The following is a 27,493-nucleotide window of genomic DNA, read 5'->3' on the forward strand; positions in this document are numbered from 1 at the left end:
ATATAGTGGTTGTAGTTCCATATATGGTCTATTTTTCCTTTCTTTTAGCAATATTGGTGGTAGTGTGTTATAAGACAATGTCAATTTATCATCTGTAACCACTTGTCCTATTCAGGGTGACAGGGGTGCAGATCCTATGGGCACAAGGCAGGGAACAACCCAGGATAGGCTGCCCACCCATCACAGGGCATACCCATGGGCCATTTGGTAACTCCAATTAACCTCAGCATGTTTTCAGACTATGAAACCAGACTAAAACCCCATGACGACACAGGGAGAACATGCCATAGTGGGAACTCGAACCCTGGTCCCAGACGTATGAGGCTACTGTGCTACCACATGCCGCCATGCCACCCAACAGACAATTTAATCAATTTAATTATATGGTGCTTTTAAAAGGATATTGTTCCAAAGCAATCCCAGGTCTGACGGACCCAGAGTGATAGAAGTCGGGGGGAAAAGGAAGGGGGGAGTTTGTCCTCCTCTGGGCGGCCCGTGCAGCACAAGCTTACATAAATTAGTACAAGGTAAATGCAGGCAGATGGCAGGCCAGCGCAGGCAGGCAGCAGGCCAGCGCAGGCAGGCAGCAGGCCAGCAGAAACAGGCAGTAGGCTCCCTGCTAGCTGGACCTCCAATGGTTCACTTCATAACGGGGGTGGGCAGGCCACAAATAGCCACGCAGACTTTGAAATTTTATTCTGGTTAAACACATAATATTTATAAAAAAAAAGTGTTAGGAGACACTTTACTTAAGGCCATGTTTTTAGTAATATAAAAACACATTCATACATGATGCATTCATAAAGTGTTATAAACATGGCTATAAATATTTAGCAAAAGGCATAACACATCATAGCCATGTTTATTATGCATTATGAATGCTTTATGACGCTCTCATTTATAATGCGTTATAATGGTCGATATAAGCATTAAGGATGCTTTATACTGCATAATGTCTTATGCCTTTTTCAAAATATGTATAGCCATTTTTATAAGGCTTTATGAATGCATTATAATGCATTATGAATATTTTTATAAATTGCTAAAAACATGGCCTTAAGTAAAGTGTTACCAAGAGTTATTTTGTCAAAATATTTTCTCCCTTAAAAATATTTAAATTTTAAGAAAAAGTGTCATTTTTAAGAATTGATAGCCAGTATGTGTAATTAGTCTAAAAAGTCAGTTAAATCATCTAGCATTTAGGAGTTCACTGAAATGTGACTCCTGCTAAATCTTGGCTAAAGAAAAAAGGCAGCATGAGTTCTGAAATTGTGTTGCCTTTGAATGATCAAGGTTATCAGTTCTGTTTTTTCTCTGTCCATATGACATATGGCTTTTAGATCTTTCTGGCTAAGATTCAGTTTTTGAAAACTTTCCCAAAGCAATATGGATTACTGTCATGGTTCATCTTTATTCATCCCATCATTCATACCATCAGATAGCTGCTGTCTTCATATATTATATATAACTATTTTATCTCATTGGATGAATACCATAACACAAATGTTTATTTGAACCTATAAACTGAATGTGTATATCTTGCAGATTCACCACAATAGGAACAGTTTCTGTTTATTATCATGCATGTTGGAGTTTTGATCTAAAAAACATTGTTGCAAGTTATGAATTATTACTGATTTTATCATGTTGCATCCATCCCAACAACCTCAAAATCAGATTGTTCTTTACTTCTGATATCAGAATCAAGCCTTTTTCAGAAGGATTCCAGTTCAATGATAGAGGTTTTAGATAGCTCACTTAGAACTTCATTATATATATAACTTCTGTAAGGCTCCATTAGAAAACAAACTAGAATGACCCTTCAAGACCCACTGGTCAAACATTGACCTCTTGTTATAAAAGAATGTCATCTTCCACTTGATTTTTCTTTCTGGGAAGCACTGCAATGCTCAAGAGATAACCATCACTTGACACCTCTTGAGGATCCAAGATATTTCAATTCAATTTTTCAATTCAATTTAATTTATATAGCGCATTATCACAACATTACATTGTCTCAATGCGCTTTACATTTCTGCCTCGTAAGGACCCCCCATTGAGTAAGCCAAAGGCAACGGTGGCAAGGAAAAACTCCCTAAGAGGAAGAAACCTTGGGAGGAACCAGACCCAAAGGGGGAGCCCATCCTCCAGGGGCCGGCAGATGAGTCAAATCTCAGTAGTTGAGTTCCAACTGAAAGTATTTGGACAGCACACACAAAATTCTGCACAATTCTCAGACAAAGACTGCTAATAGGTAACTGAGAGAAGTTTGTCTCTAGTATTGTACTGGTAAAATTCCATAGGAGCTGGAGGGGGGGATTGTGCCCCTCCCTCTGTATGGGAAGTTGCTACTTTGGAGACAAAAATTCCTGTAATGCATTTTGTTGTGCTTGTCATTGACAGGCATTGTATCTGGCCGCAGATGTAGTGCTTTCAGGTTCTCAGTCTGCAAACATAAATTAACATATTTTATCTCTTGGTTGCTACAGCGAAACAGCTTAAATGAATGCAGATAACTGTACATCTGTATTATGTAACACATTACATAATTAGCTTGACACCTTGTACCTGTTTTATCACAGTAATATTTGTGTTTTATCAATCCTTTAATACAGTGGAATTAAATGCAATAGATTGCATTCTATGTTATATTAAATATTGTAAAGTAATTGTTCCGTTTTTGCTTATTCTTTTAATTTTATTACGAAGTTGTACAATTGTTTTTAATTAGGGGCTTTCTGTTATAGTGCATATGTAGCTTTTAATGGTCTGATCTAAGCAGCAGTAGAGAATTAATCACATTTTCTCATGTGGGAGGGGTGCAAATGACCTCATTCTCCATCAAAAAGGAACGAAAGAACCTCAGTGATATTTTCTGCCAACACCACCGTGACTGTATCTTACATAGTGCTCTGCTGGTCACTGCCAAGCAAAACATTTCACTTCGCTGCACTGTGGGAAATGTACTACAAATGATGTCATGAATGTAATACACGTTTGACTTTAAATTTTGGCGATTTAGTTGTTAAATAATTATTTTATACTAACTTTACGTCGGTTAATATAGTTTATAACCAGCGTTTGGAGCATTTTATACTTTATTTGTTGAAACTATAACTGATTTACAAAAGCTTTTGTGAATAATTACTGTGTTGATTAACATTTTTTACTTGTGTGACTGATAAATATATTCAAGGATTTTTCATTATCTATTAGTATTCTTTAATTTGAAACTGTAAAAGGACGTTAAAAAGAAATTAATTACATTGAAAAAAGGGTACTTTTTTGTATTCCTGGTTTCATAATCAGCAATATAAGTTGTCTTTTGTTTCATTCAACCTTAATTAATCATCAGAAAATATCGATCCGGTGTAATTTATGTGGGTTAATGACAACGTAAGTCGAATTCTCACAAACTGATCAATGTATACTCCTCAAACAAGATTAAAAAAAAATTAGGATATTATTTATTCTCACCTTGGAACAACTTGGTAACGGTTTAATCGGATTTATAATCGGATATGGGCTTACATGAGTATTTATGGTTATTGTTGTCGGTATGTGTTTTGATTATTGAAGATGGATCATATGTGTAAAATGTATAGCTGTATTTTACATAGTAGTTGTTTTTTTGTCGGTGAGTCGTACAGGAAGCACGTTGTTCACCTGAGAAAGGTGGCTGGCTAGTTCCTTAGAGATACCAGAGGGCAATTTTAGGAAAATTGTTACTATGATATTGTCCATTTGCTTAATTAATGAAGCGTACATGTAGTGATGATGTGCATGCCTCGCGAAATCCTATCTACTCTCTTCGCTACAATATAAATTTCTCTAGGTACTAATTTAACGTGTAATGGTCTTGATTTGGTGGCTCAGGTAAGTCACAACCACATGGATGTGGGTTTGAATCCCAGCTCCTCTCTGTGGGTGTGGAGTTTGCATGAGTTTGCTCTGAGGGCTCCGGTTTCCCCGTGCAGTCGGAAGACGCGTATCCAGCCTAATTCTACTCTGATTGTTGACGGATAAATATTACTGGGTTTGCGGTTTCGGTTTTATTGCGACAGCAGTAATGCAGTTCACACCGCGTTATGAACGCTGGGGTTGTGGGCGTCTTGACAAGCAGCAATCTCTCGGCGCTAGGACCGTGTTTCTATGAAGGCACCGATCCAAGCCTGGAGACCTCTGCTCCAACAAAACAGCTCACAGCCAGTCAAGCTGTCAGCTACAGCAGGAAGCAGCAGTGGGGCAGCGCTGCACGTACCAGCTACCTCCCTCATCACCAAGCAGCCTAATCATAAAATTTAGGCTGAGTTCTGGAGCCCTCCCTCCTTATGGGCGCACAATGCGCAGGATTCGGGCCAACGCCATTGCGGTTCTGACCGTCGCCTGGATCCTGGGGACCTTCTATTACCTGTGGCAGGATAATAAACCCCACACATCCCCATCCTCGGTGTCGCAGCTGCGTTCCGCAGGCGGTAGAAGCCACGGGCAGAGAATACAAGCGGGGCGACTGGAGATCCACCGAGATGACAGGACCATCCCGCTTATTGTAAGTGATGTATTAGACAATGGGTGTGTGTGTGGTGGGGGGGTGTCGGTAACGGAGTAACGGAGACTGCGGTGCGTGCAGGGCAGTGTGTGCTGCATGCTGATGCGCAGCGATCGCTGTGGCGACACTGCAGGAGGTGCGTTTTGATGTAATTACCGCGTCACCGAGCCGCACAGTGTGGTATCGGAAAGTCTGGGCAAACTGGCTGCTACTTCTGGTGAAAACGTCCGTATAAACGTACTGTGTCAGTCCATTATTGGTTTCTTTTGCAATATGCGCTGGTTACTTAAGCGCTCTTAATTACCCCTACGCGGCTTTTTGCCATGATGTACAGCAGCGGGAGCCTTAAACGTCTTAATGCTCTCTCTTCATACCATAAAGTAAAATTTAAGGAATTAAAATTAGAAATCGTTTTTGAACGATAAAGACGCGCAAGTGAGGAGCGATGTGTTGGGTTTGGAATTTACTGTATGTTCGATGGCTATGTAGTTATACTTTATAGGCTACTCCTTGTTAAAGGGATGTATCGGAATAAACATTATTCTGTGGCAGCAGTATGACAAAGTATTTCTTTCGCTGATTTCAGAAAGAGGCGGATTGGGCGTTAAATATTTTTCTGTGGAGCAGTTTGTTGTGCATGATGTGCCGATCAGATACCCTAGGGCAGTGACACTGAGAAATATGTAGTATGTGATTTATTTATATTTGGGATTCGGATATAAACACCACAAAATAGTTAAATCCCACGCGTGTGACATTATATAGGCTACTTACAAACGGAACTAATAGGCCTACTCTGAAATATTTGTACAGAATAACATCCGACAATGAAAATGATGTGCTGGTGAATTAATTAAAATCGGACTGCTTTTTCTATTTGGTATTTTGAGGTGAGGAATATGTAAGACAGCTTTAAATGACCTCACAAAATTATTTAAGTTGCTTCCTTTAATGAAACTGTAAAAGGACGTTAAAAAGAAATTAATTACATTTTCTAGCATAATTAAGATTTCTGTTTTTTTTTTTTCCATTTTAGAACGTTCATTTAAAAACAAACTGGAAAAGGCGCTTTTGAGCTTTGGCTGAATGTGCAGCATCACGCTTAATCCGAGCTGCAAAATTCTGCATAAGGTCAGACGTTTTTAGAAGTTGTCAATCCTGAATGTAAATAGATTCGTACACTCATGTGATGCCATCCTCGTGCCATGCATGAACAATTAAATTGCATTTGATCTTGAAGTAATAAACACCATTTGCAGTGGAATCCTTTGCTTTGATTACAAATATGTGTCTGTTGTCCGCTCTTATAAGGATATGAATTAATGAAGGATGACTGCAGGAACCGGTGGAGCCTTCAGGTCCCAGAGAGATCTTAGGAGGACATCTGGTCTCTGCAGCACAGCAGTTCTCTTCCTGATCTGGTAGAACTAATGCATGCCAAATATATGAGCCAGGATATATTGTGGAAATGAAGTTCTAACGTATGTTATTATATGCATATTTTAAGTCCTGTGATCTGCATCAAGGGATTTGGTCGACTAAGCATTGTTAGCTAAGCACCATATTTGACCACATCCAACAAAATGATCTGGGCCGGGATCCTCTGCAGAACTTGACCTGAATTAGACTGAGAGAATTACTGCATCATTCAACCTATAGCCCTTGACACCATGGATCTGGTAACGTGATGGACGGAATCGAGTTTTTACCCGGTTTCAGCCAGCTTCTTCACTTGCTAATGATTAGACGGTTTATGTTAACAATTAACATTAAGAAATGATCTATTCACAGCATTTATTGAAAAGTGTTCATATTCATTAGAATGGGGTAATATAGGACCCCGGCTCCGCAAATGTAGCATGAGCCTAGATGACAAACTGACTGAAGTTTACTTTCTTTTGCTCGTACCCAATTTTAAAGGTTTAATTGGAAGCATCATATTGTAAGAAATTGCATTGAAACTGATGTTATCTTACATTTCTTTTGCAGTGCAATTGTGTGCATGCAATATTATTGTTGGTATTAGCGTAGTACAATTAAATGTAATAAAAATCAGTAATATTCACATAATGAATGATAATGAAACAAACATTAACATACATTTGTGGAAAAAAAACACTGAATGAGAGCTGTCTATGTTCTAACTGCTTGTTCTGGTCAGTGTCACAGGGTAGTCTGATGGCAGCATAGAGCACTAGCGAGGAGAACACCCTGGACGCCACGCCATATACCATATATATACGCATATACCTGTAGCAGGGCACATATACGCATATACCTGTAGCAGTTTTTGAGATTGCAGTTAACTTGCAGGAGGAAACATGTGTAACATAGGGAGAATATGCAAACTCCATAAACATGGAGGAGAGACGGGATTTAAATTCCCAAATAATGAAATATACGACTATAGTATAGGCTAGTTAGTTCGCTATACTCAGCTTAGCCATGGATGTGAGAATGACTGGGTGCTTGCCTAAGGTAATCAAATATGTACTAAAAAATAATTGTACACGAAGGAATACTTGTGACAGAATAAGAAGCCTTAGATATAGAAAGCAGGGGAGTTTAGTGACATCTCCAGGTTTGAAACCTTACGGGTTTTTTGTTTCGCGCATTATCTCTCAAACCTGCCAGTGTTTCTTAAATGAAATATCTCTGCCCGTATCTTTCCCGTTCTTAACATATTTATGCATTCAATCCTTTTTATAATCAAATGAAACCAAATGTTCCTCCTGATAGAATCTCAACTAAGTGTGCTTCTTTAACATTTGCATTTTAAGTTTTGTGTAAAAAAAAAAAAAAAAGTAAATATTTTAATATAATAAATGGCAAATAATAGCGTATATTCTCAAATGTTTCACAGATAAGCACCAATCGTGCCCTCTATAATTTTCAGTTTTAAAATATTATGTATTTCAGATAAAAGTTTGCATATTAAATAAGAGTATTGAAGATACATTTTGGTATCAGCACCTTTATCAAAGGCTTGAAGACTTGATTCATTTGCTTTCACACTCAATGTTGTCAGAGGAACCTTCTGTCTGTCTCATCTGTTTGTTCATTCTCAGGTATACATATTATATTTTACTAACTTTCCGTTCTGTTGATGGTTGTAAGCAGTAGTTTGATATAGCTACATTTCAGCTGTATAGGCATATCCTCTGTTTTCTCCTTCTAAATTAACATTTTTGTTCTTTTTTTTACCCCTCCCTCTCTCAGTGACACCCATATAGCTGATTGCTTGTTTTGTATCCATGGTGACTGAGATTTTATGCGATATTCTGTCCGCACCATTTAGTAATTTGATTTAGGCCTTTTGTATCATGCAATATGAATGCTTTTGCTTACAAATTTTCCTTCATTCTGACTATTGTTTTCTGAGAGGATTTTGTCTTGATCTGTGCAGAATAATGTGTATTAGGGCCAACTGAATCTTTACTTTGCTGATCACTTTATTTCTTCAACCTAAGTAGACTGTAAGAGTAGGGTCATTGTTAGTTTGGAATTAACTGCAGACATTTGGGTGGTAAATGAAAAGGTTGCACGGCCCCTCCACGCAGTGAACTCCTTCTCATCTCTTTGCTCTGTAGTTGGAATTTTTAGCTGAGTTCCAATTCTAGAACACAATATGAATGAGATGAAAAGGCATGGGAGGGAAAAACTGTTCTCTCCGCTGTGTAAATGTCAAACTCCATTTTGCCTCTCTGATCATTTACACATAAGTCTTTCGACACAAAGTCTAATCTCAAATTTGATCGTGATTTTTAATTTTTTTACTCATGCCATTTCATCGTCTCTGCTCATATTGCTCCCTATTCCTACTTATGTCCCATCTCACGGTGATTTGATAACTCTAAATCTTGAATTTAAAATGAACCACGTACTGACATCATTTTAAAAGGGTAAATACAACACGAGAGAAAAAACCCTGGATTTCTCTCTGTCTTCTGCCTTCTAATATTGCTTTTTTTTCTTCACTTCTTTTTAAATCTCTTTTATAAATACTAAGTATCCAGGAAGAACCTGATTCTACATCCTAGTTACCTTGACAACAGGAGGACTGTGACACAGTAGAGTGGAACAGAAGGAATAGAATAGAGAAGCGCACCATTCCTGCTTCATCTGGTTCTAATTAGCAGTTGTGGTAGGAGAATCACCATAGACACCACCATAACCCTCTTTCTTCTCACAAATGCACAGAAATAGTGCTCACTCCCCTAGGTGCAAGTGCTCTTCCACAGCTTGTATTTTTAGTAATTATCTATTTTAAATTTTACCCATCACCCTTCACTGCACCGGCGGAATTAACTGGCAAATCTTTCTAATTACATTGTTTCAGCAAACAAATCTGAGATCCTTAATTATGCCATTTTATTGTTTCCCCTTTTATTTGTTTTTGGCGGTACATAGCGTGCTTTTGGAATTAGTGTGCAAACTGTGTTTAATTAGGCCTTAGAAAGAGAACCAAAATTAGCATTAGCCTTCATGTTTGGCTGCCATTGTTTGATCATATACCTGTACAGTATATCTCTCTATGTGATTTTTTTAATGATATTTTTCTTTAGTTTTAGTACAGTGTGTGCATACTCCCAATTCATTTCAGTATAAATTTCTTTCTCATAAGAAACGATAAATCAATAGAGTTCATTTTAAGTTTATTAATGCTTTGGGTACGTAATTTCAGCATATTTGCATCTAGATTTAATCAGTAGTATGGGTGATTTGCATATGCAAAGATAGATGCAGTGGAATTCAATGAAGGAGCAGGATTTTGTGAGGCTACAGTATGTGTAACTCCCTCTTTAGAGCCATTTGTGTTTCAAATTTCTGGCATGTTTACATACAGTGATCTGGGGAAAACATCCTTTGATAGCGTCAGAGGTGTTCGCAGAGAAGACAAAATAAAGTGAAAATTGCATCCCACCCAGAAAATCTGTGCCCTAATGAAAGCAACAATATCACCATGCTTTGTGGCCATGCTGTTGTTCTCTGCTAATTCCATTCCAAAATCCTGACACACCAGACCACAACCAGATTATGAGCCAATTAGACTTGATTACCGGCTTATTGAGACCAGATTGGCAGTGCTGTGCAATGTTCCCCTGTAAGGGTGCTGGGTTTACATTGTTTCCAGGTTTCCTTTTGTGAACTGTGTGTAAATCTAACTTCTAATATAATGGAACTGGTGATTCAGGATTACTCCATTAGTATTGTGTGAACATATTACATGACATTTAGCACATAAGCATTAGTACAGTGACACACCCATGTGCTGACAGCCCCTCCCTTATCTATAGCACGTCGTATATAAATAGAACCATACAGAGTGTATGTTGTATATTCTTACATCAAAGGCTTAATATGTATTTATTTTGAAGTGTTCATTGTTTTATTGTTTCCTCTTTGTATTACTTATGATAAATTATGACTAGCCATATGTTTTGTAGCAGCGGATATCATAGCTCTATTCGTTAAGGCCTAATAAGAAAATGCACATTAAGAAAAAACCCTGAAGGTCATCCTTTAATTGGCAAAACCCATTGAGTCATTGAATTTCCATCCATCCATCACCACAACTGCTTAATCCCAACTGGGGTCACCAGAACCTATCCAGGAATCAAAGGGCGCAGGCAGGAATCAACCCTGGGAGCCGCCAACACACTCACAGGGCCAACTTAGACTCGCCAATCAACCTATCCTGCACGCTTTTGGACCGTGGGAGGAAACCAGAGCCCCCAGCAGAAACCCACACGACCATGGCGAGAGCGTCTGAACTCCACACAGAAAGGACCTGGGACCGAACCCAGGCCCTTCTTGCTGTGAGGCAGCATCACTAACTACTGCGCCCCCATGCTGCCTGTAATTGTATTTCTAATAGTTCTATTTCCATTGGTTACTATATGCTCTAGCTAGTTGCAATATTGCCAAGGCCCCAAACCAGTTGGCACCCAGATCCCACATCCAGCCTGGGTCTTCCCCCATCAACCTTACCAGTTTATTAAATCCACCTGTATATTATTTCCTATGTAACTGGTAAAATACCAGTTGTTTTAGTCAGATTGTTGGATGTATAGTGGATCTCTTCTGTAGTGAGAATTTTCTGTTTACCAACCTATTGCCTGGTTCTTTACTTAGTGATTTGAATTCCAATTCTGATATTGTCCTGTTTTGTTCTGGTTTTTGTTTCTGATGGATTACTGTTGACGACATTGACTTTTGGATCCTGTTTTGGCCGTAGAACGATCCCTGCATGGACCTCCACCTGATTCCTTACAAGTATGCGATCTAGGACGGCTCATTCCCCGCTGCTCGCTCGTCTTCTAAACATCCCACTGACATTGCGCTTTTAATTTGGTTAGAAATGACTAAGTGCTTTTAAATCTTGTCTTCTGATGACTGAAGCGACTTACCCTGTATGAATTGTGTCCTGTGAAATGGAAACTTCGCCGAAAAGCCCAAACCCAGGTGCAGGCTGAGCCTTTTTCTGACAGAGCATTAATAAAAGTGAATGCAGATCCTTAATTTTTCTCTTCCTTTACTCTTTCTTACTTTCCTTCTGCCTGTTTCATCCCTTCTATTTCTTTGCAAGGTATTTGCATGTTCATGCCGTTATGTTTCTCTGTATATTTTCTCACTGATCAAGAGAAACACTCCTGACTTTTTCCCATGCACTGCTTGTCTTAAGGAACTCTGGTTCTCAGTCTAATCACCTAAACCAACATTGCAGATCCCTCGACTACCAGCACTTAGGATATAGGATGATTAGAAAATGCAGCTTTACACAGTAATAGTGGTCATCATTATCATTGTGATGCGTTTCTGACCACTGGGGAAATGTTTGATTCCTTTTACGGTCTAAATAATGGACCTTGCTAGGAGACATATGTTTGTACAGTTTTCATTAGGTACACATCTGACCTATCTGATCTTCTCTTGAAGAAACATGCATTCCATTCGCCAGTCTTGCTTATCAATCTCCTGCGCTGACCTCTGACTGTCATTTCTGTTTGTCCAGGTGACACGTTCCCCACCCGCCGAGCATCCAGGGCAGGTGATTGGTCACTTTGATGAGAAAGCGTACCTATCGGGGAAGCAGCTGAGGGCAGGGGAGGATCCCTATCGAGAGCACGCTTTCAACCTGCAGGAGAGCGACCGGCTGGGCAGCGACCGAGGCATTCGAGACACGCGCCACTACAGGTGGCTGTCGCGTCTCACACGCAAACCCAGAAACACGCTCTTCCTCTCCCCTGCACTCACACGTCCATAAATGCAACCAATGCATCACCTTTGCAGCTGATTCCTGGACTGTGGTCCAGTTCCCCACAGCTACAGCATGCTGTGCTTCTTTCCCAATACAAAGGACAGAGCCTCTGTTCCTCATTATTCTAGCAAAGTCAAGAAATCTTTCATTCTTACTTTTTGTTCCAGTGCCACCCAGCTGGCCTTTTTTTGTAGAGCAAGACCAGAATGTAGATCCAGTGACTCCATGTAGTTTCATTATGTGATCTGTATCTAAAATCCATGTGGGGAACCCCCCCACATTTAACATAAAATATCAGTTTTATGCCCCTGCTAAAATCTATAAATTGAATCTGAAATCCAGCTATAATTATTCTGCTGATCTTAAATAGATTTCTTTCTGTCATTGCATGATCATTGCTTAAAAGAAGAATGAAGAAATTAGAATAAATTAGAATAGGGACTTAAGGCAGTATCTGACCGCATTGTGTTTCCTGCAATTCACTATTCCTTCTTATTAAGCATGGGTTTGGTATCCTACATTTTTCTATCATTTTCTCTAATTACAAAAATGTTATTTTAAATACTGTGCCCTCCTTAATAAAGATATTTCTGGTTTTCAGGTATTTACTGAGGCAAATCTTAAGTAATCACAATGTCAGTGTATATTCTTACTGAAAACTTATTTGAGTACTCGTTTTATTTTCTTAGATGTGCATCTCTGGCCTTTGACCCTGATCTGCCACCCACAAGCGTTGTCATTACCTTCCACAATGAGGCAAGATCTACACTTTTACGCACAATCAAAAGGTAAAAAGGGTCTGCTTCAAAGTGTCAGATTATGGAACAGCTACATCTGTCACATAGAAATTCTGTAAGAGATGTAATTCCATGTAATTCACACAGTGTTGTGGAAGTTACTCAACCGATTGAGTATAATGAGGGACCATCACACTGTACTCCACTGGCTGGTTGAAACAAAACCTTGGTCTGGATTTGTTCCTTTCTTCATGTCTGTAATAGATTACTTTTTTGAGTATTTTTCCCAACACTGAATACACAGGTTCATTTTAATTTTCGTTTCCCATTTTAGTGTTCTGCTACGGAGTCCCCCATCTTTGATCCAGGAAATAATTCTTGTGGACGACTTCAGCAATGACCGTAGGTGCCTTTCAATTAGATTAATACAAAAGAGAGCTCCTTTTTGTGACTGTTTTTAGGGAATGCCGTTTTTTTGGTTTATTATGTTACCATTTAAACATAATTGAAATACTTTTGCAAAAGATATCAAATTAATATGTGTCTGGTGAAGGTATTGCTGATCATAGAGGATCAGAGAATTCATAAAGAGACTCAAAATTAAATTCTCTTACTAAATTATATATATTGCAGAAATTAATTTGTGCCATTTTAGCGGGCTAAATGAAAGTCTGCTCTTAAAAGGACTACTGTATCGGACCAGTGGGATCCAGTTCAGGATGGTTAGTTAATGCGCAAGAGAACCATTTTGGTGCAGGCTGTAAATGAACTAAAGAGACTTAGCAAAGTGAGATTCGAATTGGAGTTCTCCATGAAAAACAGTTTTGCTAGACCTTAAAAACACAGTAGACCTACCAAGATGGAAAAGGTGAGGTTATTTTAATACTTGATGATATCATCGTTAATGATTAAACAGTTTTTCCTTTCATTTGACCAGTCTCATTGAAATCTGTCACATCTGGCCCACGTTCTTCAGGGATGTGCCAGCAGCTGTTAATAGGGCTTTTGTTAGTCTTGCTTTATTTTATGAACTCAGAGTAGAGGTATGCCACTGCTGGTTCTGCTTCTGGAAAAGTGTGAGCTGCGGTGGCTTGAAATGCTTGTCCAGTGCAAAACACTTCACAGACCTACTGGAATTTGAGCCAACGTGAGAATTAGTATCATTATTAAGCTGGTTGAAAGCAATCTGTGGAATTTCTGCGGTCGACTTTAGCAGTGCATTCACACGTTCCCACCCCACACCCAGTGAGAATTAAAATTTTTATTCTTACTTGTCAAGCTGAAGCCAATGAAATCCGTGTGTCAGCTTGACTGGAGCTCGAACAGCAGAATTGTAACACCTACGGCTGTCCTGATTTAATTAAGATTGTCATATAGTCGTACTTTCCTTAACAGAAGTAGATTTAACACACAATTAAATATGTCTCACCATAAAAGTAAACCGTAAATGAAACTGTGTTTAATCCCAACAGGCTGTGGTTAGTTAAGAAAATCTCACTGTAAAAGCTTGGTTGCGGCCTAGGCTAAAAGTACAGGGCAATTTTAATGCAGTGAAAGGCCAGTGGACCCATTTGGAAGAGCCATTCAATAGGGAAGCCTGCAGTGCCGCTTCTTAATCCTCCTTCCTCTGGTCCCATCTGCCCGCCCCCCCAAAAAAAAGAAAAAAAAAACTGCATGCAAATCCCCTCAAAATCACATATATTCTCTCTCTCGATTAGTGGACTTGTTTTTGCTACACTGGGGAATTTGTTTGATTAGAGCAAGGAGATTAGATAATATCAAAGAGCTGTGTAATCCTCAAGCTGCAGAATTGGTAATCTGTGTGTTGGGGTGCGATTCGCAAAGGGCTCAGGTTTCAGCTAAGGATTAGCTCTCTGTGCAGAATGTTGTGTCGTAACTGACTTTGCTTATTTTACATCAGGTAACAGAGGCCCAGGTCATGCATTTGTAATTAACCCAGTGACTCAAGTCCACCTCTTTATTAACCAAAAGACGCATCTTCCAGCACGATAAGCCTGCATGCTGTCTCTGGAACATGCTGTCTGCTTGCAAAACCTCCCGTCTCTTGCAGCCCAAGACTGCCAGCTTCTCACTGAGATTCCCAAGGTGCGCTGCCTAAGAAATGGACGTAGAGAAGGTGAGTGGAACTATGGGTAGGTCAGAGTGCAGTTGGGGGAGTTAAGGAGGTGCAGAGAAGCAGACAGTGAATTGGGAGGGGAGATGAGGGAGGAACAGAAGGAGGCCAGTGTTGAGTAAAATATCTTTACATTACCAGGCCCAGAAGCAGAATATCTTTGCTCTACAAGTGTTAGTAAATATACCAGCACAAGTATGCAAAGAGTATCTCTAGATTGCTTTTTGTATTAATACACATTAACATTACAGATTATTTTTAAGCTGCAGTTTGTCCAACAATGTTCCCCATATTTTGTGCCAATGTCTGGGTTCTGTAAAGACTATGAAGAGCAAATCTTTGGTTTGTATCAGAACATTAAGAATGACTCTGTAATTCACATGGAGCCAGAGAGATCGTTCTGTGACTTTGGGCCCAGTAATGAAGAGTCTGGGAGATGACAGCAATGTGGTTTGTTTTAATGAGTAACTGGAAATTGTTGAAATTATGGCTCTGAGTGTCCATACTGGATCAGATACAGACATCCAATAGTTGTAAAAGAGCAGAATGTTCATATGAATCTTTACACAATATGACACAGTCTCAGGGCTGCTTCTCAACAAATACCTGTCCCCTCTCCCTCCCTGATTCTCTGTCAGGGCTGATCCGGTCCCGGGTTCGAGGAGCTGGTGCTGCTTCGGCCTCCATTCTGACATTTCTAGACAGCCACTGTGAGGTCAACACAGACTGGTTGCAGCCAATGATCCAGAGGGTGAAAGAGGTATGAACCTTTTAATTTTTATTCACTAAATTTACTCACTTATTTAGCAGACATGTTTGTCCAGGGCATTAGAACCAGTCACCTTCTGATTGGGAGTCCTAACCCAAAACTATATATATATATATGATCATCGTGTTAGTCATCACATGCAAGCTTTCAAAATGACTAAAACATATAATCAAAACAACAGTTATATATCACTGTTGTGTTTTTGGTTCGCACAGTAAGGGCCGCCGTATAGGGGGGAAGTTCGGATGAATGCAAGGGCCCCTGAGTGATAGGGGCCCTACAAAATTTGGAACATAATTGGATTGGTCTGGGTTGGGGGGCCCGGTGTGACAGGCTTTCATGGGGCCCGAAATCTCTAGCTGCGCCCCTGCCCGCAGTACATGATTTTGTTGTCATTTTGTTGTCCTTGTATCGCCGTTTTGCTGTTTCTGTGTTATTCTGTGCTGTGTGACTTTTTTGTTTGTGTCTTAAGATCTGACGAAGTTACATATACATGTGAGTGCTTTCACTTGCCAGTGAACTTTACATACTGTAGAGCAGAGCCTTGCGGTGCTGAAGCTGGTGTCTTTGACATGAAAAAGTATCAGTTTGCCAAAGAAGAGTCAGTGACAATGAGAAAGTGGGAACCGACTATCATTCAGCATTGTGGAGTTCCGGAGCAGATTTACAATATATCTGACAATATATCTAAGCATTTTGACTCTCATGGTTAAAATGATGCTGACTGTACTTTTCATTTTGGTGGCACAGATTAATTCATTGGTGGAATTTGCTTTTGTGGCATGAGGTAATTGTTTTGGGGAAGTGATGAATGTGATGAAAGTGATTTTGCAGGACCTGAGTAGTAGCCTTTGTCGAGAAATACGTGACTGGAAGGGATTAACGAGGGATTCCTAAAGGGTTTGACCACCATCAATCTACAGTGATGGAAGATAGTTTACAAATGAATATACTCAGCATCGTTGCTGCTCACCCTTACAGAGATCAGTAGCTTCGTTGCTGCTCACCCTTACAGAGATCAGTAGCATCGTTGCTGCTCACCCTTACAGAGATCAGTATACGGGCAGTCTTTGGAATCCCGAAACACGTGACAGCTAAGAATTTGCAGGCTTCTCTTGCATTTGATTATGTCCACCAGAAGAAATACCGAACAACAGTAGTGTTCATGGAAGATTATCACAGAGGAAACCATTGCTCACCAAAAAAACATTGCTGCACAGCTCAAGTTTCCCAAATGATCTGGAAATTGTATAGCAGTATCCATCCACCCATGAGTCTTCTAACCACTTACCCTGGTCACGATTGTGAGATTCTGCAACATTACTGGATCAGTCATCTGTGGGCAGATTACAGGCACAAGTAAATGCGTATAGTGTTTTGTTTGTCGAAAACTGAACTCTGCATACCAGCATCACAACCTCATCCCAGCAGAGAGAGGACAGTGTTGTGATGCTGCTTTACTGCATCAGAGACTGGCAGACTTGCAACCATTGAGGGACCAATGAATTGTATCAGAACATTCTGCAGCAGAATGCCAAGGTGTCTGCCTCTAATCTAAAACTCAGAAGACATTGGGTCGTACAACAAAACAATGAGCCAAAACATGGAAGTAAATATGAAGCAGGCTCACAAAGAAAACATCCAAATAATATACATAGAAGAATGTAGAGAAATACTTAACCACTACACAGGTGTGATCAGCGCTTGCAGAATGGTTTTGGTTTAAGTTATTAAGGTTTCGGTGTAAGTTGTTATCAGGAAAGGAAGTTCACAAACTTTCCCCATCAGTAACCTCGATCGTTTAATTAAACTATTTGTTAAATTATGATATGGTAATGTAAAATGCTGCGAGTAAGACTATTATTATGACTACATGAAGATCTACATGGAGATTTGATTCAGAAATCCAGATAATTCCAAAGGTATCCTTTTCTCACTTTTGCACATCCCCACAACCACAAAAGGCTTTGTTACAGTAGTGCAGTAGAGCTGCGGTATGTGAGCGTGTAGCTGTGAGGATCGGGGCTGTCTAAGGCAGCGGTTCTGGGATGTCTGGTCACCTGAGGGTAGCTTTGCCCTGCATCAGCAGTTTCCGCCTGCAGAGCTCTTACTGACATCTGCCCAGGAACAAACCAAATTGCTCCCCTATGACTCTCACCCTTTGGCCCTCTTGCTACTGCAGATTATCCTTGTGGCATTTTAACTACATTCTCTAGTCTTCATTGTCCACCACTAAAAAAACGCTTACTCAACCGTAGAACGTTTGGACGCGTACATTACATTTTTTCCCATGTTATGTACTGTGAAGTGCATCAGAAAAGCTTTTCCTGAGGTTTGTTCTAGAGGGCTTTCTTAGAAACCACACAGAGTAGCGTGTTCTTTAAATATTGATTCGCTGTTTATTTTTATGATGATGATTCTTATTGATATCGGAAAATTCCACGTATCTACTTCTGGACCCTCCGGCACTAAGTCTGCGCAACCTGAACATATATAATATGCGAAAACCAGAGACCTTTTGTAATGCCCTTCAAATACCTTTGAATGCAATTAGAACATTAACTGCTAAATGACATTTGACACATTGAGAGCTGGATAGCTGCCCAGTGCGAATTATCTTTACTGAGGTGCTTTCTGCTATTAGAGTGACTGAACTTAAGTATACCTGCTTTTCGACCCCATAATGCAGACTAGCGAAAATGATAGTCAAAGAATGAATCTCTCTGTGACGACCTCATTGCATAAGGCTAATGTCTGCACGTCAATTCTGCCGGGAAAAAAATAATGGGTAATAAAGATGAGAGAAGGGTAGGAATATGAGAATCCATCTATCTTCTGAAACTGCATGTCCTATTCAGGGTTGTGGGGGAAGCCTACAGCTGCAAGGTAGGGAACAATCTGGAATGGGGCGCGAACCCATCACAGGGCACACTCACACCATTCACTCACACATGCACACCTATGGGCAATTTAGCAACTCCAATTAACCTCAGCATGTTCTTGGAGTGTGTGTGTGTGTGTGTTGGGGAGACTGGAGTACCTGGAGGGAACCCCATAATGACACAGGAGCCATGGTGGGGACTCAATCCCTGGTCCCAGAAGTGTGAGGCAACACTGTACTGCCCCCAAATGTGAGGATGTAATAACTATAATGATCTATAAAGTTGAACTGAAACATTGTGTTTTATCTTAGTTCTGTGATTAAGAGAACTCGTTAAACACATCATAGTTATGACTAGGAAGCTGCCTGGGTGGGGCCACCATACACAGCATTCCCGATTTCTCTGTGGTGGAGTTCACTCTGAGTTCAATCACAAGAAGACACTCCTAAATAAAAGCAGCTGCTCTGTTCATTCTGACGTATTTTATTTATTTCTCCCTGGTGTGACCACAGTTCACCCATGAGCCCATGGTTTAGTGTGTTCCTGTATGGACACTATTTGGGGAAGTGCAACTTTAATATGAATTCATTATTTTAGCATTTTAACATCATGCTTATGAAACTCAGGAGTCATGAATCTTCTGCCGGCTGTTGTTATTCCGTCGCATGTCACAGATATAAATAAGTTGATAACTGAAACTCTAAAATCAACCTGTTCTCAGGCAGAGTTTCTTATATGTGTTTAAGAGATAACGGAATTACTGATAATTAAGAGAGAAAAGACAGAAGGAAATTTTGCATTCAGTGGCCCATATGCTGAAAAATCCCATGAAAGAACGTCACGGAATCCAGTCATTGTGGGAAATCCGTCAGTTAGGAGATGAAGACATCAGTATGGAATACAGCATAGAATAAGCATCCTTCTGTTACAGGACCACACAAGAGTTGTCAGTCCCATCATTGATGTGATCAGCCTGGACAACTTTGCCTACCTAGCGGCTTCCGCAGACTTGCGGGGGGGTGAGTCCTGGTCTTCTGTGTCCTTGGCGGGGGGGTTTAAATGGATGATGTGCTGGTTGAGGTCTCTGCAGCCACAGGAAGAATGGATGTGGAAATGCACAGAATTGTAAGGATTATAAAATGAAACCTACCCTCGTGATTTTGTACCTCTCTTTGCCTTTCAGGGTTTGATTGGAGTTTGCATTTCAAGTGGGAACAAATTCCCATTGAGCAGAAAATGGCAAGGACTGACCCCACACAGCCAATTAGGTGTTTGCTAAAACTGGAATACTCTGAAACATTCTGATCTATACATTATTTAGTGTGTATGTAAGATGGAATTTTTAGTGTGTGCCTAAGATGAGGGGAAAATGCTCAGTAATACTCTTTCATGTGTTGCAGTAACAACTGATATTCACTTTGAAGCATAATTTGGGTCCATCCATATTCAAATTCAAATTCAAAATAACTTTATTTGTCCCCGAGGGGCAATTAAAGACACACAGGGCAGTTGAACAAGGACACAATGACGTAAAGTGCAACAGTATCTGGTATTTATAAGATATCATATATGAAATATGATATATAGAATATGTTCTCTTCTGGGCCAATTTGAATTTTGCCCACACTTTTCTAGTGTTTCACAAAATAGTGAATCTTTCTGCCATTTTACTCCATTTATGTGTATTTGTAAGAGCTGAGCAAACATTTCTGTTCCTCAGGACTCCAGTCATTGCAGGTGGCATCTTTGTGATGGACAAGAACTGGTTCAACCACTTGGGCCAGTATGACACCCATATGGACATCTGGGGTGGAGAGAACTTTGGTGAGCTGGGAATTAACAATTATGATCAAAAACACAATTTAGGAAAAAATATATGTTCAGATACAGTAAGCAAAAGTGTAGAGTGTATGTACAACATGCCCTGGCAAAGAAGCCACTATTTACCATTTAATCAGTTCAGGGAAATTATATGGAGAAATTTGGTCTAGTTTGCTGAGAACTTCTGGTGTCCACATGTCATGGATGTTGCAAACCCTATGTGGAGACGATCCCATGCATCAAATACCTTCTCTGTGAACGTCAAAGTGTTGTAATGTCTGTAGGAGGAGGCCTCTCTGCTCTTCATTTGGCGATCCTGAGCAGAAGTGGCATTCCTTATCGTGCTGCAAATTAATTCCACCCACGACTGTTTGCTACTAGTGCACTACATCATTACCGCACAAAAGGCTGTTGTTTCAAGCAGGTCTTCGCCTTCCAGACGTTTGTGCTGACCTGGCATTCTCTACACCTCTTCCTGTCCAGCCCTAATAACACTGCTAACATTTTTAATTATTTGCATTATGATATGCTTAGTCTTCTATATATTTCATTCATGAATCCATTATAACAATGTTTCCCAACCCGGCTCTCGGGGACCCTCAGACAGTCCATGTTTTTGCTCCCTATCAAAAATGTGGAGACTTTGGCACAGAGCTGGGAGGGAGCAAAAACATTGACTGTCTGAGGGTCCCCAAGAGCCGGGTTGGGAAACATTGCATTATAAAGTACAATGTACTCTCGACATTAGGCTAATGTATCCATTTTTTCTTTAACCTGACTTTAGTCTCCATTCCTCCTTCATTGGCCCTCACCATTGTATGCTTGTATCTCCAACTTTGTCTCCACTGCTCAGAGCTCTCGTTCCGCGTGTGGATGTGTGGGGGGAGCCTGGAGATCCTGCCCTGCAGCCGCGTTGGCCACGTCTTTCGGAAGCGGCACCCCTACGACTTTCCGGAGGGAAATGCTCTCACTTATATCAAGTGAGTGGGAACCTCATCCTTCTCAAACCAGTAGAGGATAACGCCTTACTTGAGGAGGCACATGTAACTTAGTAACTCAGCTACAACGCAAGAACAAGTATAGTAACTACATGACATACTGTACATGAACTGTTATGAATGATTAATGATGAACGAACATGGGATCAGTACATAACTAACACTTAGTTTATGGTTAAATATAGGGAGGGCAGCGTGTGGCCCAACAAGCCAAGCCTCTGTGCTTGTGATCAGAAGGTTGCTGGTTCAAGTCCAGCTTTAGCCAAATAACAATGTAGCCTGTGGGCCCTTGAGCGAGGCCCTTAACCCCCAGCTCCATGGATGCTACTGCTGGAGGCTGCCCTTCACTGCCAAGCTCGCTGTCACCTTCTTATGTGCGTCACTGAGAGTAAAAGGAGAACTTCGATCCCCACAGGAGTCATTAGAGTTTTATTATTATTAAGTAAAAGTGTTCCGCTACATTTTTGAACCACCTCAAGTAAAGTGCTACCCAGTAGAGCATTTATTATATCAGTCCATATACAGATAGGGCTGGGGGGTGTTTATTTATCAGAACTCTGTTACTCTCCTATGTTACTCAGAAACACTCGCAGGGCTGCAGAAGTATGGATGGATGAGTATAAGCAGTACTACTACGCTGCCAGGCCCTCAGCTCAAGGCAAGTCCTTTGGCAGGTCAGTCACTTTTAAAGCTCAGTAGTTATTTCACTGAAAAGTTCACCTTTGAGAAGGATACATGCATTGTGTGATACTCAACCTGCGCTGTGTTCCTTCCTTCCCACCCCGGTCTCTGCTGCAGCATTTCGGACCGCTTGGCGCTACGGCGTAAGCTGAACTGCCATTCTTTTGGCTGGTACCTGGAGAACGTTTACCCTGAACTGAAGTGAGTCTGTCGTCCAGGTGTGAGAGGTCTCACCCAAACAGCAATCAAACTTGCCGCCGTAACGGCAACTTGCAAGTGAAAGCATAGATCTCTTAGTTCAATTTCAGGGCATTATCCCAATTTTATATATTTATACAGGCCTTTATCAACTCAGCTACACAGTCTGTTCCTGCAGTTGACTATATTGCACTGTTGCAGTTACAATAATGTTTGCTCTCATTTCCAGCATAACAATATGTAACATGAATAAATAAACAAATGCTACATTTGTATAGCATTTTTCAAGACACCCAAAGTACTTTATAGAACCAATGGGGAGCCATTTCAACCGTCACCACTGTGTAGCCCCCACTTGAATGATGCAACGGCGGCCATTCTGAGGTGCTGGAGGGGCAGAAGAGAATTCACCAATTAGATGCCACGTCTGTTAAAAGCATATGTACACTATTTATATACAGTATATCCTGTTTTATGTCGGGGCTTGTCTTTCTCTTTCAGGATCCCGGAACAGGAGGCTGTGTCTAGCGTGTTGAAACAGGGGGGGTTATGTTTGGAGTCCGTTGGCACAGAGAGTTTGGGCCTTGGGGAATGCAAGGGCAGTGGATTAAACAGGCCCCAGACTCAGGTAAGTGCCGTCCCAGTCTTGCACTGTGTGCCAACTGCTTTTACATTTTTTTTTCTTAGTCTTAATATTGTCTGTCTTAGATATTGTTTAGGCTGCATCATGGGCCGTGAAGCGAAACTGTCAGCATTCCCATGTCGTGATTCTGACTTTTCCACAGAAGTGGACGTTTGTGGAGCCTCTGATTCGCCAGCAGGACCACTGTCTCGCTGTCACTGGTTTCACCGCCGGGTCAAAAGTGAAGTTGGAGCCCTGCAACCCGAAAGAACCCAAACAGGTTATTCACGGGCTCGTCGTCACTCTCGCCGGGATGATTGTCTGGACCTACAGTGGCAGTGACTCCAGTCATGGCGCTTAATCAGTTTAGCAAAGGAACTCTAACACAAAAGGAACATGCACCTTTCAGTTAAGGACTAAATTTCCAAAACTGACTCAGTTTTTTGTTGTTTTTGAGGTGAGACCACCAATGACTTAAAGTCAGGCTTCCTCATCATATGTAACAGTATTGAGAAGCAAAACCCACTTATTCCTCACGTAATCCAAGAAACAACTTTCGTTATATTTCCAAGACTCATTCATTCCACAGAAATTTTTCTGGAAAACGCATCCTGTGGATTGAGTGAGTTTTGGAAATTTGCTCTTGAATTCTGGCTCCTTGTCTTCACAAATGCATCCTGCTTCATTCCCAAGGGATGGATCTGGGCCAAGATGATTTATAAACTCCGGGTCGCACCTTAAATCCAAACCATGTGTGAGAGATTGTGGAATATGAGCCAACCTGTTTTTCTGTCGTGAGATCACAGACGAAGAACCCAATCTGTGTTCCCCTCAGTGCCATTACAGAATCTCTCCCTCTCCAGAATTGTTTTGTTTCTTGGAAGGCAGACTTTTGTCTTTGACCACAAAATTAGTTTTTCAGTTTTAAGCATACATGCTTTCAGCAGCATAGAACATTTATCAGTCACATCTTCTTTCTATTACTGACACATAACCTGCCTGTATTTTGTTCTGTTCGGTTGCTATGATTTAAGAGGACAGGTATATGAGTATCAATGTTTCTGTATGTCACTATAAATTGAGAGCTGATGCTGAATGTTGCCAGCAAGCACATTCACCTCCTTGAATAGACACTAATGCAGTGAATGTGCCTGCATAGAGAAATGCACACGCAACCATAAACACAATATCACTCCACCCTGATTCTGTGTCGAGTGCTACTCCCTAGGTTCCACTCGTTTCAGAAAACCTCCATATGTCTCTACTTATCAGTACTTTTCTTTGTCATTAGCTCATGAAATTTAGTCTTCCTTTTCCCGTGTGGTTTTATGACAATGCTAACCATGCTTACTCATAAAACTCGTTTTTCCATTAGGAAGCACTTCAACAATTCCCATTAATGTCTGGCACTGACCTTAAGACTGCGGTCATTAATGCGAGCCCATTTATGAAATGGTAGTTTTTTTCAGGGACTGAAATGCGATATCAAACGCATCTGAACACACACAATGTTAGAATCACAAACACATGCGGTATTCCTTTTTTCATTAGATCCATCTGATAACAGCTAGTGTTAAGTGAATAACTCTGCTCTGTAAAGAACTCTGGGGCAGCTCCAAATGATTTTCATGGATGGGACACAAAGGGGGGACATTTAAAGAAAATTTGTGGGGGGGGGGGCAAAATGGAGAAAGGTGACTGTCAAAATAAAAATGTGTTTTCCTCTAATTTATTCAGCTAATTTCTTCTAATTTTTAAATGGGATGTTTCTTCTGACCTCCTTGTTTTATTTTTCTGCTACACTCCTCACCCTTTTGTTGATTTGCATACAGCACAAGCGTCAGGACTTCAAAAGCAAGGCTTCAAAGCAGCCGTACGCTTCCCATGTTAGCCACTGAACAGCCTAATGGAATCCTCCAGATCCACGCCACTTGCTGTCACGTTGTGTTTCTTTTGTGTCTTTTCCTTTTTCCCCCCATTTATATAGCTTATTTCACATTAAGTCCCTGCAAAGTGATCATTTTATTGACTAGTTTTAAAATTTGACGATACCCGAATAATTTGAATAATATTAGGATACAACTATTAGTGGAATATCACACACATGTTGAAAACAAAGCAAATAATTACTCATATGAAGATGTTAGGATTCATGAATCCATCCATCCATTTCTTGGAACTGTTCAAATAATACTTAGGTACGCTATGTGACATTGACAAAAATATTGAGACACACGTACTGCATAAATTTTGCCAATGCTCTGCTAACTGAGTAACTACAGAGTTCCCAACTTCCTCTTGCATTAATTCCAGCATGATATCTGTGCACTGGGAGCTTCATGGAATGGGCTCCCATGGCCAAGCAGCTGCAGCAAAGCCCTACATTACTAAACACAATGCGAAGTGTGTGATGGAGTGGTGTAAAGCACACCGCCACTGCACTCTGGAGCAGTGAAAGCACATTCTCTGGAGTAATGAATCACGTTTTTCTCACAAAAATGCTTTTCTGTAAGAATGGCCAAAAAATCCCATAGACACACTCCAAAATCTTATGGAAAACCTTCCCAGAAGAGTGGCAGCTGTTATGGCGACAAAGGGGGACCAACTCCATATTGATGCCTATGGATTTAGAATGGGGTGTCATAGAAGTTCCTGTAGGTGTAATGGCCAGGTGTCCCAGTACTTTTGTCCATGTGGTGTTTATGTATTTGGGAAAACGGTTCAGAATTCTATGATTTACATTAGTCAGAGCCAATTAACATGACGGGAGGGGATTGTTATAGTAACCTAAAGCAACCAAATCCAGTTGTAAATGACTGCAAATGGTCTAATGAGTGGCGCAGCCTGAACTTCTCTGCTAAATATTGGCAGCATTCCTGTGTTGCCAAGTGATGATTCATTTGTTGCTAGGTCTGTATCTCAGTTTTGTCACACGGTGGCGGCAATATTCATGACAGCTGCTCCGCTCTCGCTTTTATTTACCCCCCCCAACAGAAGTGGAGACCCAAGGGCCCCGCCCTGCAGCACATGGTCAGCGGTCTCTGCCTGGACAGCCAGCTCCCCCCTGGCCCCATCGCCACCCTACAGTGCCATCACCAGTCGGCCAGCCAGTCCTGGGAGCCACAGCTAGCAACTTGACCCGACAAACCGGGAGGGGCTTTGGGGTGGGGAGTCTGTGGTTAAACTGTAGGATAAAGCTGAGGGTGCTGTTGGGGGCCTGGGGGGAGCTGTGATGGTGCACAGTCACTGTGTGGAGTGTCCAGGAGCTGCTGTCAAAGAAGAAGAATTGTGTTCTGAAACCTTCTGTTTTATCACCTTCTTCTGAATGTCTTTCTAAATATTGCACCTAGGGGCGAGGTGGTTTGAGGTGGGGTGGGTGGGCGGAGCATGTGCACGACTCTCGTACCACTAGTGCTCTCAGCTGTACAGTTCCACGCTTCAAAGTGAACACCTGGTTTCCGTTTCATTAATTGATCTCAAGAGCTTTATTTTTTTAGTCTTCTGTTTTCACTGAGAGTTAGACCACCTTGGCCAGTTTAAAGTCATTGGCACTTTGCGCTACTTGATCTGATTATACCGGAGACATAAGCTGCATAGATGAGTTCATATACAAAAATAATTGTGTGTGTTTGTGTGTAATTAAACCAGCACACACACATGGTTACATGTCTGAGATTTCAAAGCACTTTCCGGCATATTCTGCATGATAGGATCATCTGAACTCACACCATGCAGGAGAAAAGTCAGCTGTCCAGCCCCAAGAATGTATTCTTTGTTTCTTTTTAACTGTGTAAATATTGCTAAAGAAAACTGAACCAGCTTGGGTTCAGATGAAGTAACTATTTGTGTGATTTAAAAAATAAAATAAACGGGAACACAGCATACTTGTATTATTTTTTTGCTTGTATATGAATAAAATGCCTTTTTCCTATAGAAGGAACATCTGCTAAACTGCCTTTGCACTGTGTGACATTCTAATTATGTCATTTTATTTAATATTTATATTTTTAAACAACTCGTGAGTTCTGTGGCATTTATTTTGAAATCTTATTTGCCTTTGTAAAGTATATGCCTGTTCAGATTTGCTCATATATAATACAGTACATATACTAAATAAATGCTCGATTAAGGGAACTTCAATGTATTTTTTTTCTTTGGAAACATGAAAAGTAGTTGTAGGAAAATGATGATGATGTTCAATCTGAGTTTAATCTGTCCGGCGGTTTTCTGGTCTCTTGGAGTTGCCTTGGTGGCTCACTGCGATACTTCAGATCCCCGTCTTTAACAGTGCTGTGTCACCAAAAAACCGTCTGTGCTGCATTTGCCGATGGCTGGGAGTGTCTGAAAGTCCAGCGCTGATCAGTACCAGATGATGCAGCTGTGCTTATGACACGTTATCCACGTTCCATCTTGTTTCTGGCATTGCAGTTACTGCGGTTGGACTGAGGTCTTAGTTTGCAATTTGCAAGAAAACAGCTTGATTTTGCATATAGATTTTTCCCTCTTAATAACATAGTATCCTCCTCAATTAGTGTCAGACCACTTATTAGAAAAGAGCTGCAAATCTATACCTTTAATTGCTATTATCTCAGTAAGTATTATTTTGAAACCTGATGAATGTGATAGGACTCTACCTATAATGACTACTGATTAATTTCTTCTGCTGGTCTGCTACAAATAAGTGTAATTAATCTATATATAATTAACCTTACTATAATTAATCTTACTTTAATGAGTGGATTGCTGTACTCACAATGGAGGTAAACCTAAGAAAAAAAACAGAAGACATCATGATGTCAAAATCATTCATCTTTAGTGAACTTTACATAATTCTGCTTTTA

At 40.6% G+C, this 27,493-nt stretch overlaps 1 protein-coding gene across 1 annotated transcript; it reads left to right on the plus strand.

The window, feature by feature from the left end:
* The first annotated feature begins 4,102 nt into the window (after positions 1-4,102).
* galnt16 (UDP-N-acetyl-alpha-D-galactosamine:polypeptide N-acetylgalactosaminyltransferase 16) lies at positions 4,103-26,786 on the plus strand. Its single transcript, XM_072699068.1, has 15 exons — positions 4,103-4,549; positions 11,565-11,746; positions 12,500-12,598; positions 12,882-12,949; positions 14,619-14,684; positions 15,320-15,441; positions 19,264-19,351; positions 19,516-19,600; positions 20,053-20,156; positions 21,007-21,133; positions 21,733-21,825; positions 21,950-22,033; positions 22,532-22,658; positions 22,816-22,932; positions 25,647-26,786. The coding sequence occupies exons 1-15, from the start codon at positions 4,343-4,345 to the stop codon at positions 25,788-25,790; spliced, it is 1,713 nt and encodes a 570-aa protein (XP_072555169.1). The 5' UTR covers positions 4,103-4,342; the 3' UTR covers positions 25,791-26,786.
* The last annotated feature ends 707 nt before the right edge of the window (positions 26,787-27,493 follow it).

This window comes from Paramormyrops kingsleyae, chromosome 14, assembly GCF_048594095.1.
Source record: "Paramormyrops kingsleyae isolate MSU_618 chromosome 14, PKINGS_0.4, whole genome shotgun sequence".
Classification (NCBI taxonomy): domain Eukaryota; kingdom Metazoa; phylum Chordata; class Actinopteri; order Osteoglossiformes; family Mormyridae; genus Paramormyrops; species Paramormyrops kingsleyae.

What these genes read in the sequence shown, in the direction of transcription:
- galnt16 (XM_072699068.1), top strand. Translation starts at nt 4,343, where the DNA reads ATGCGCAGGATTCGGGCCAACGCCATTGCGGTTCTGACCGTCGCCTGG. An exon ending in CTGGGGTGGAGAGAACTTTG is followed by an intron (nt 20,157 to 21,006) that starts GTGAGCTGGGAA and finishes TCCACTGCTCAG; the next exon opens with AGCTCTCGTTCCGCGTGTGG. An exon ending in AACGTTTACCCTGAACTGAA is followed by an intron (nt 22,034 to 22,531) that starts GTGAGTCTGTCG and finishes TTTCTCTTTCAG; the next exon opens with GATCCCGGAACAGGAGGCTG.